The sequence below is a fragment of the Oncorhynchus keta genome, chromosome 15 (genome assembly GCF_023373465.1).
Source record: "Oncorhynchus keta strain PuntledgeMale-10-30-2019 chromosome 15, Oket_V2, whole genome shotgun sequence".
NCBI classification, from domain to species: Eukaryota; Metazoa; Chordata; class Actinopteri; order Salmoniformes; family Salmonidae; genus Oncorhynchus; species Oncorhynchus keta.
Genome location: NC_068435.1, coordinates 4,555,917 through 4,567,038, shown reverse-complemented (window position 1 = coordinate 4,567,038; position 11,122 = coordinate 4,555,917). Strand labels below are relative to the sequence as shown.

At 47.3% G+C, this 11,122-nt stretch overlaps 1 protein-coding gene across 1 annotated transcript in view; it reads right to left on the bottom strand.

Annotated features, from left to right (window-relative positions):
* LOC118379859 (microtubule cross-linking factor 1) overlaps positions 1–11,122 on the bottom strand; it is a 184,785-nt gene that overhangs the window by 27,176 nt on the left and 146,487 nt on the right. Inside the window, exons 14-16 of the mRNA XM_052464310.1 lie at positions 10,114–10,193; positions 2,059–2,306; positions 288–790 (exon numbers count right to left, since the gene is read on the bottom strand). Of these exons, the coding sequence (XP_052320270.1) occupies positions 288–790; positions 2,059–2,306; positions 10,114–10,193 (831 nt within the window). The remainder of the gene's footprint in view (positions 1–287; positions 791–2,058; positions 2,307–10,113; positions 10,194–11,122) is intronic.

Below are 11,122 nucleotides of genomic sequence, written 5' to 3'. Positions count from 1 at the left end.
ACAACAACAGACTAGATGGATGAACAGCTAGACAACAGACTAGATGGATGAACAACAGACTAGATGGATGAACAACAGACTAGATGGATGAACAGCTAGACAACAGACTAGATGGATGAACAGCAGACTAGATGGATGAACAGCTAGACAACAGACTAGATGGATGAACAACAGACTAGATGGATGAACAGCTAGACAACAGACTAGATGGATGAACAGCTAGACAACAACAGCAGACTAGATGGATGAACAGCTAGACAACAACAACAGATACAACGTCAACAGACCTGTCTCTGTTGCTCCAGATGGTCCGAGGTACCAGAGCGGTAGTTCCTAACGGAGAACGCCACCTCCTTCATGTCATCACTGAGGTTCCGTGACAGCTGCAGCTCCAGAGACGAGGCGTACCCCACCGTGGGGATGGGACTCCCAACCCCCCCCCCACCCTCTAATAACTCCTTATGACAGGAAGGAGGCCACCTACCATCACCAAACACCTCGTCTGGACCTCCTACCCCCCCAATCCCGGAGGCACCCCCTACTTCACCAACACCCCCACCACCTTGCCCCTTAGTTCCTTTGGGGTACAAGTAGTCTTGATCGGAGGGCCCGGGGGATCGGGTGGGGCTGTGGGAGACGTGGACCCCTGCTCCCCCTCCTATGTTACCCCCGTTTCCCCTGAGTGGGGAGCGCTGGCAGTGTGGTGGGCAGGGGGGCTCGTGGCTGGATTGGGTATTGGTGGTCAAAGTGGCGCTGGTGGTTAGGAACCACGAGGCCGGCTGGAATGGTTCTGGAAGTCAGAGAGAGAATGTGGAATGATTAGAACTAGAATTCTAACTAATACAGCTCTGAAACGGATTCTCGGAGAACCAATATCCCTTAAAACACAGCCCTTTGGAACAATCCTTGGATAGATTCTTTTATTTTTTATTCTGAAGACATAGACACAGTAAATGACTTGGTAATAGGAGATAAATGTATTCCCATGACAGAATTAAAAAGGACTTTTGGAATGACTTCATGTAGATCATATCTAAGGACGTGCAATTTAAATGTTTCATATCAAGACATTTTTTGATTTGAAATCTTTTTGACATCAAATTATATTAGAAATAAATATAAACTACTGGAACCAAGACTTACAAAGAACTGATATTGGCACAAGATGGAGGGGCAGTTGGATCATAACTAGCTAAATTACAGTTAACGAAAATCTACGCTTAATCCAGTATAAACTAATGAATAGAATTCATTATACAAGTGACAAAGTTCACAAATTCTAGTAGCACAACGGCAGAGTCATGTAATCCAGGCCTTCTGGGAATGTTATGATGTCATAAAGTTATGGGCGGAGTTAGAAAGTTGAAACTAACTCAATAATCCAGGCCTTCTGGGAATGTTATGATGTCATAAAGTTATGGGCGGAGTTAGAAAGTTGAAACTAACTCAATAATCCAGGCCTTCTGGGAATGTTATGATGTCATAAAGTTATGGGCGGAGTTAGAAAGTTGAAACTAACTCAATAATCCAGGCCTTCTGGGAATGTTATGATGTCATAAAGTTATGGGCGGAGTTAGAAAATTGTCAGTCAGAAAGTATTACAACGTAAATGTCCTTTTTAATCCGTCTGTCTGCAGATTTCTCGACACGACATATGAGGGAGCAGTGACATACCGGACGGGTTGGACGACACTTTTATCGTCAATAATCTTGAAAAAAAACGTAGACTTAAAAAAAACTAAACTGTAAATCAACCAATCCGCCGTCGTTAAGACAATGGGAAGGTTAAAATGCTTTATTATCTAAATGTTGAAAGTGCTTGGGCCACGGAGAGAAACAAAATGCTGCAGTTTGAGGCCATGTGGAGGAGACTGATGCGCTGGAGATGGGGGGGAGCAGGTGGTTCTGGGTAGGGGTGATGCTGTGAATGTTTGTGTGATGTTGACATTTGCATGTGTATGTTTTGTATTGTAAATGAAAAAAAAAAAATATGTAAATAAAAAATGTAAATGGTGGTGGTAAAAACAGACAGCATTAAACCATGAGCAACATCAGTACCTGAAGCGGGCCGTTCTGCCCAGGCCTCCATGGCTGTAGGGGTGTGGTGGCCTGGTGTCGGGGATGGGCCAGGGACAGGGAAGTCCCAACCCTTACTGTTGAACTCCTCAATGTACTTCAGGTCGTCGGGTGACAGGGGCGGAGTCACGTCGTCACGGCCACGGTCACCATGACAACCCCTGTCAGGCAGGAAGGGAGAGCTGTCCATCAGACGCTGGAAGTCACTCATGGAACAGACCGACTTAGCCCTGAGGAGGAGGAGAGAAAAGGTGTCAGCGAAAACACATTATCAGACAATGTAGCAAAGGAGAGAAGAGGAGAGAGTTCAGAGAGGATTCAGTACATCAGCATCACAGATCCACTGCTGAATCCTGTCACTTGAAGGAAGACGTAGGTAAGGACATGATAGAGATAAACAGCACAGGCAGGTCTCTCTCTGTCATATCTCTTGTCTAAACTACATGTTAGAGATAAACAGCACAAGCAGGACTGTCTCTGTCACATCTCTTGTCTAAACTACATGCTAGAGCCTCTCTTCACAGGCAGGACTGTCTCTCTCTGTCATATCTCTTGTCTAAACTACATGTTTGAGCCTCTCTTCACAGGCAGGACTGTCTCTCTCTGTCATATCTCTTGTCTAAACTACATAATATAATAATAATATATGCCATTTAGCAGACGCTTTTATCCAAAGCGACTTACAGTCATGTGTGCATACATTCTACGTATGGGTGGTCCCGGGAATTGAACCCACTACCCTGGCGTTACAAGCGCCATGCTCTACCAACTGAGCTACAGAAGGACCAGGACTGTCTCTCTCTGTCATATCTCTTGTCTAAACTACATGCTAGAGCCGCTCTTCACAGGCAGGACTGTCTCTCTCTGTCATATCTCTTGTCTAAACTACATGTTAGAGCCGCTCTTCACAGGCAGGACTGTCTCTCTCTGTCATATCTCTTGTCTAAACTACATGCTAGAGCCGCTCTTCACAGGCAGGACTGTCTCTCTCTGTCATATCTCTTGTCTAAACTACATGTTAGAGTCGCTCTTCACAGGCAGGACTGTCTCTCTCTGTCATATCTCTTGTCTAAACTACATGTTAGAGCCTCTCTTCACAGGCAGGACTGTCTCTGTCATATCTCTTGTCTAAACTACATGCTAGAGCCGCTCTTCACAGGCAGGACTGTCTCTCTCTGTCATATCTCTTGTCTAAACTACATGCTAGAGCCGCTCTTCACAGGCAGGACTGTCTCTCTCTGTCATATCTCTTGTCTAAACTACATGCTAGAGCCGCTCTTCACAGGCAGGACTGTCTCTGTCTCTTGTCATACTGTCTCTCTGTCTCTTGTCTAAACTACATGTTAGAGCCGACCTCAGAGCCTGTCTCTTCTAAACTACATGTTCGAGCCTCTCTTCACAGGCAGGACTGTCTCTCTCTGTCATATCTCTTGTCTAAACTACATGCTAGAGCCCTCTTAGGACTGTCTCTCCGTCATATCTCTTGTCACATGCAGAGCCTCTCACAGGCAGGACTGTCTCTCTCTGTCATATCTCTTGTCTAAACTACATGTTAGAGCCGCTCTTCACAGGCAGGACTGTCTCTCTCTGTCATATCTCTTGTCTAAACTACATGTTAGAGCCTCTCTTCACAGGCAGGACTGTCTCTCTCTGTCATATCTCTTGTCTAAACTACATGCTAGAGCCTCTCTTCACAGGCAGGACTGTCTCTCTCTGTCATATCTCTTGTCTAAACTACATGTTAGAGCCTCTCTTCACAGGCAGGACTGTCTCTCTCTGTCATATCTCTTGTCTAAACTACATGTTAGAGCCTCTCTTCACAGGCAGGACTGTCTCTCTCTGTCATATCTCTTGTCTAAACTACATGCTAGAGATAAACAGCACAAGCAGGACTGTCTCTGTCACATCTCTTGTCTAAACTACATGTTAGAGCAGCTCTTCACAGGCAGGACTGTCTCTCTGTCATATCTCTTGTCTAAACTACATGCTAGAGATAAACAGCACAAGCAGGACTGTCTCTGTCATATCTCTTGTCTAAACTACATGTTAGAGCCTCTCTTCACAGGCAGGACTGTCTCTCTCTGTCATATCTCTTGTCTAAACTACATGTTAGAGCCTCTCTTCACAGGCAGGACTGTCTCTCTCTGTCATATCTCTTGTCTAAACTACATGCTAGAGATAAACAGCACAAGCAGGACTGTCTCTGTCACATCTCTTGTCTAAACTACATGTTAGAGCAGCTCTTCACAGGCAGGACTGTCTCTCTCTGTCATATCTCTTGTCTAAACTACATGCTAGAGATAAACAGCACAAGCAGGACTGTCTCTGTCATATCTCTTGTCTAAACTACATGTTAGAGCCTCTCTTCACAGAGCATAAAAACATCTAGTGAAGGCCAGTTAATGCATTTCATTTCATTAGGGATCGCTATAAAATGAGTCAATAATTAATCATCAGGCTGCAATGACTTGGATCATGTACCATTATGATCTTTCACAAATAGCTGCTTCACAGAGGTGCTTCAACACAAACCACCAGGGAATATCACCGAGCTGCTTCACCGAGCTGCTTCACCAAGCTGCTTCACAGAGATACTTCACAGTGATACTTCAACACAAACCACCAGGGAATATCACCGAGCTGCTTCACCGAGCTGCTTCACAGAGGTGCTTCACCGAGCTGCTTCACAGAGGTGCTTCACCGAGCTGCTTCACAGAGGTGCTTCAACACAAACCACCAGGGAATATCACCGAGCTGCTTCACCGAGCTGCTTCACCGAGCTGCTTCACCGAGCTGCTTCACAGAGATACTTCAACACAAACCACCAGGGAATATCACCGAGCTGCTTCACCGAGCTGCTTCACAGAGGTGCTTCAACGAGCTGCTTCACAGAGATACTTCACAGAGATACTTCAACACAAACCACCAGGGAAAATCGCTTCCTACAGCAGTCATTTCTTTACCCAAAGGATGTATCAGTACAGTAGACTTGCTAAATATACAGTGAGTGGAGGTCAGAGCACACAACAGCCAAAAGCAGAAAACATATCTATTGTAAATGTTAAAATGGCAGCCTGTCTAGATACGGTAAGTGGAAACAGTAATAACATAATTTGGATGAATCCAGGTAAGTCACACCTACAGTAACAACAAGGACAGGTTGTCTTCCGGTTCCGGGTTGGAGCGAGCGGTCGCATTCGCACTTCGCTCTGCAGGTTGTATAACTTTTTCATTACATTTCATTATAGTACAACGGTTGATTTGTCTAATCTTAGCAATTCTTCTTAGCTAGCTACATAGCCGTCCTTGTATCAGAGATAATTGCATAATTATCGTATTTCGTCGCCCTAACGTAGCCTTCACTGCTATTCGCCCAGGAGCTAGCTAACGCTAGCTAACGCACACAGATTAGCATCACTGTAGTGTTATTCACTCAACTGAACGACTTGATTAGTCTAGTGTTAGCTAGCTACATAGCTGTCTTTGTTTCCAAGATAATTGTGTAGTTTAGTGTGTGTAGCCTTGGAGTGATTATCTTAATTCACTGAGGTTCGCTAGCCAGCTATTTGTCGTCCTTAACGTCGGAGACTCTGCTAGCTAGCCAACAGCTAACAGCTAACAGCTAGCCAACGTCTACTGTTTCGAATTCAACAACCCGGTCAGGTAGTATCACATTTTCATTTCATTTCATTACAGTACAACGGTTTGATTTGTTTGATCGTAGCTAGCTACATAGCTAGCTACATAGCCGTCTTTGTTTCAAAGATAATTGTGTAGTCTAGAGCGATTTCCTAGGTTAGCTAGCCAGCTATTGTCGTTCTTTTAACGCAACGTAACGTAAACAACACTGCTAGCTAGCCAGCTAGCCCCCGAATAGTAGCACTGTAGAAACTATTACACTCAACGGAACGACTTGATTAGTGTAGTGTCAACAACGCAGCTACTGCCAGCTAGCCTACTTTAGCAGTACTGTATCATTTTAATCATTTTAGTCAATAAGATTCTTGCTACGTAAGCTTAACTTTCTGAACATTCGAGACGTGTAGTCCACTTGTCATTCCAATCTCCTTGCATTAGCGTAGCCTTTTCTGTAGCCTGTCAACTATGTGTCTGTCTATCCCTGTTCTCTCCTCTCTGCACAGACCATACAAACGCTCCACACCGCGTGGCCGCGACCACCCTAATCTGGTGGTCCCAGCGCGTACGACCCACGTGGAGTTCCAGGTCTCCGGTAGCCTCTGGAACTGCCGATCTGCGGCCAACAAGGCGGAGTTCATCTCAGCCTATGCCTCCCTCCAGTCCCTTGACTTCTTGGCACTGACGGAAACATGGATCACCACAGATAACACTGCTACTCCTACTGCTCTCTCCTCGTCCACCCACGTGTTCTCGCACACCCCGAGAGCTTCTGGTCAGCGGGGTGGTGGCACCGGGATCCTCATCTCTCCCAAGTGGTCTTTCTCTCTTTCTCCCCTTACCCATCTGTCTATCGCCTCCTTTGAATTCCATGCTGTCACAGTTACCAGCCCTTTGAAGCTTAACATCCTTATCATTTATCGCCCTCCAGGTTCCTCGGAGAGTTCATCAATGAGCTTGATGCCTTGATAAGCTCCTTTCCTGAGGACGGCTCACCTCTCACAGTTCTGGGCAACTTTAACCTCCCCACGTCTACCTTTGACTCATTCCTCTCTGCCTCCTTCTTTCCACTCCTCTCCTCTTTTGACCTCACCCTCTCACCTTCCCCCTACTCACAAGGCAGGCAATACGCTTGACCTCATCTTTACTAGATGCTGTTCTTCCACTAACCTCATTGCAACTCCCCTCCAAGTCTCCGACCACTACCTTGTATCCTTTTCCCTCTCGCTCTCATCCAACACTTCCCACACTGCCCCTACTCGGATGGTATCGCGCCGTCCCAACCTTCGCTCTCTCTCCCCGCTACTCTCTCCTCTTCCATCCTATCATCTCTTCCCTCTGCTCAAACTTTCTCCAACCTATCTCCTGATTCTGCCTCCTCAACCCTCCTCTCCTCCCTTACTGCATCCTTTGACTCTCTATGTCCCCTATCCTCCAGGCCGGCTCGGTCCTCCCCCTCCCGCTCCGTGGCTCGACGACTCATTGCGAGCTCACAGAACAGGGCTCCGGGCCGAGGCGGAAATGGAGGAAAACTCGCCTCCCCTGCGGACCTGGCATCCTTTCACTCCCTCCTCTCTACATTTTCCTCCTCTGTCTCTGCTGCTAAAGCCACTTTCTACCATTCTAAATTCCAAGCATCTGCCTCTAACCCTAGGAAGCTCTTTGCCACCTTCTCCTCCCTCCTGAATCCTCCCACCCCCCTCCTCCCTCTCTGCAGATGACGTCAACCATTTTGAAAAGAAGGTCGACGACATCCGATCCTCGTTTGCTAAGTCAAACGACACCGCTGGTTCTGCTCACACTGCCCTACCCTATGCTCTGACCTCTTTCTCCCTCTCTCCAGATAAAATCTCGCGTCTTGTGACGGCCGGCCGCCCAACAACCTGCCCGCTTGACCCTATCCTCCTCTCTTCTCCAGACCATTTCCGGAGACCTTCTCCCTTACCTCACCTCGCTCATCAACTCATCCCTGACCGCTGGCTACGTCCTCCCGTCTTCAAGAGAGCGAGAGTTGCACCCCTTCTGAAAAAACCTACACTCGATCCCTCCGATGTCAACAACTACAGACCAGTATCCCTTCTCTCTTTTCTCTCCAAAACTCTTGAACGTGCCGTCCTTGGCCAGCTCTACCGCTATCTCTCTCAGAATGACCTTCTTGATCCAAATCAGTCAGGTTTCAAGACTAGTCATTCAACTGAGACTGCTCTTCTCTGTATCACGGAGGCGCTCCGCACTGCTAAAGCTAACTCTCTCTCCTCTGCTCTCATCCTTCTAGACCTATCGGCTGCCTTCGATACTGTGAACCATCAGATCCTCCTCTCCACCCTCTCCGAGTTGGGCATCTCCGCGCGCGGCCCACGCTTGATTGCGTCCTACCTGACAGGTCGCTCCTGCCAGGTGGCGTGGCGAGAATCTGTCTCCTCACCACGCGCTCACCACTGGTGTCCCCCAGGGCTCTGTTCTAGGCCCTCTCTTATTCTCGCTATACACCAAGTCACTTGGCTCTGTCATAACCTCACATGGTCTCTCCTATCATTGCTATGCAGACACACAATTAATCTTCTCCTTTCCCCCTTCTGATGACCAGGTGGCGAATCGCATCTCTGCATGTCTGGCAGACATATCAGTGTGGATGACGGATCACCACCTCAAGCTGAACCTCAGCAAGACGGAGCTCCTCTTCCTCCCGGGAAGGACTGCCCGTTCCATGATCTCGCCATCACGGTTGACAACTCCATTGTGTCCTCCTCCCAGAGCGCTAAGAACCTTGGCGTGATCCTGGACAACACCCTGGCGTTCTCAACTAACATCAAGGCGGTGTCCCGTTCCTGTAGGTTCATGCTCTACAACATCCGCAGAGTACGACCCTGCCTCACACAGGAAGCGGCGCAGGTCCTAATCCAGGCACTTGTCATCTCCCGTCTTGATTACTGCAACTCGCTGTTGGCTGGGCTCCCTGCCTGTGCCATTAAACCCCTACAACTCATCCAGAACGCCGCAGCCCGTCTGGTGTTCAACCTTCCCAAGTTCTCTCACGTCACCCGCTCCTCCGCTCTCTCCACTGGCTTCCAGTTGAAGCTCGCATCCGCTACAAGACCATGGTGCTTGCCTACGGAGCTGTGAGGGGAACGGCACCTCAGTACCTCCAGGCTCTGATCAGGCCCTACACCCAAACAAGGGCACTGCGTTCATCCACCTCTGGCCTGCTCGCCTCCCTACCACTGAGGAAGTACAGTTCCCGCTCAGCCCAGTCAAAACTGTTCGCTGCTCTGGCCCCCCAATGGTGGAACAAACTCCCTCACGACGCCAGGACAGCGGAGTCAATCACCACCTTCCGGAGACACCTGAAACCCCACCTCTTCAAGGAATACCTAGGATAGGGTAAGTAAGGGTAAGTAATCCTTCTCACCCCCCCCCCCTTCTCCCCCCCCCCAAAAGATTTAGATCCAAGTGGCTGTTCCACTGGATGTCATAAGGTGTATGCACCAATTTGTAAGTCGCTCTGGATAAGAGCGTCTGCTAAATGACTTAAATGTAAATGTAAATGTAAATGTCATAGTTACAACAAGGACAGGTTGTCACAGTAACAACAAGGACAGGTTGTCACAGTAACAACAAGGACAGGTTGTCACAGTAACAACAAGGACAGGTTGTCACAGTAACAACAAGGACAGGTTGTCATAGTTACAACAAGGACAGGTTGTCACAGTAACAACAAGGACAGGTTGTCACAGTAACAACAAGGACAGGTTGTCACAGTAACAACAAAGACAGGTTGTTACAGTAACAACAAGGACAGGTCGTCACAGTAACAACAAGGACAGGTTGTCACAGTAACAACAAGGACAGGTTGTCACAGTAACAACAAAGACAGGTTGTTACAGTAACAACAAGGACAGGTCGTCACAGTAACAACAAGGACAGGTTGTCACAGCAACAAGGACAGGTTGTCACAGTAACAACAAGGACAGGTTGTCACAGTAACAACAAGGACAGGTCGTCACAGTAACAAAAAAGACAGGTTGTTACAGTAACAACAAGGACAGGTCGTCACAGTAACAACAAGGACAGGTTGTCACAGTAACAACAAGGACAGGTTGTCACAGTAACAAAAAAGACAGGTTGTTACAGTAACAACAAGGACAGGTTGTAACAGCAACAAGGACAGGTCGTCACAGTAACAACAAAGACAAAGACAGGTTGTTACAGTAACAACAAGGACAGGTTGTTACAGTAACAACAAGGACAGGTCGTCACAGTAACAACAAGGACAGGTTGTCACAGTAACAACAAGGACAGGTTGTCACAGTAACAACAAGGACAGGTTGTCATAGTAACAACAAGGCAGGTTGTCACAGTAACAACAAGGACAGTTTGTCACAGTAACAATAAGGTTGTTACCTAAGCAGGCTGCCAAAACCCATCTCCTCCTCCTCCTGGTACTTCGAGGGGCCCTCTCTGTCTGGAATCTCATTCAGAACCTGAAATCTCATACACACACACACACACACGCACGCACACGCGCACGCGCGCACACACACACACGCACACACGCACACACACACACACACACACACACACACACACACACACACACACACACACACACACACACACACACACACACACACAACAAAGAGAAGTGTTATAGTGCAGGGCTGGTACAAAACCCTGCACTGGACCAGTATTGAAAAAGACCACTCTCTTTTGAGGTCTGAAGACACTTTAGGGGTTAACTGTTACTTTTATACAGTCCTGGGCGGTGTCCCAAATGGCCCCTTTAGACCAGAGCCCTATTCCCTATATAGTGTACTACTATAGATCAGAGCCCTATTCCCTATATAGTGGTACTACTATAGACCAGAGCCCTATTCCCTATATAGTGTACTACTATGGACCAGAGCCCTATTCCCTATATAGTGTACTACTATAGACCAGAGCCCTATTCCCTATATAGTGTACTACTATAGACCAGAGCCCTATTCCCTATACAGTGTACTACTATGGACCAGAGCCCTATTCCCTATATAGTGTACTACTATAGATCAGAGCCCTATTCCCTATATAGTGGTACTACTATAGACCAGAGCCCTATTCCTATATAGTGTACTACTATGGACCAGAGCCCTATTCCTATATAGTGTACTACTATAGACCAGAGCCCTATTCCCTATATAGTGTACTACTATAGACCAGAGCCCTATTCCTATACAGTGTACTACTATGGACCAGAGACCTATTCCCTATATAGTGTACTACTATGGACCAGAGCCCTATTCCCTATATAGTGCACTACTTTAGACCAGAGCCCTATTCCCTATATAGTGGTACTACTATAGACCAGGGCCCTATTCCCTATATAGTGCACTACTATAGACCACAGCCCTATTCCTATATAGTGGCACTACTA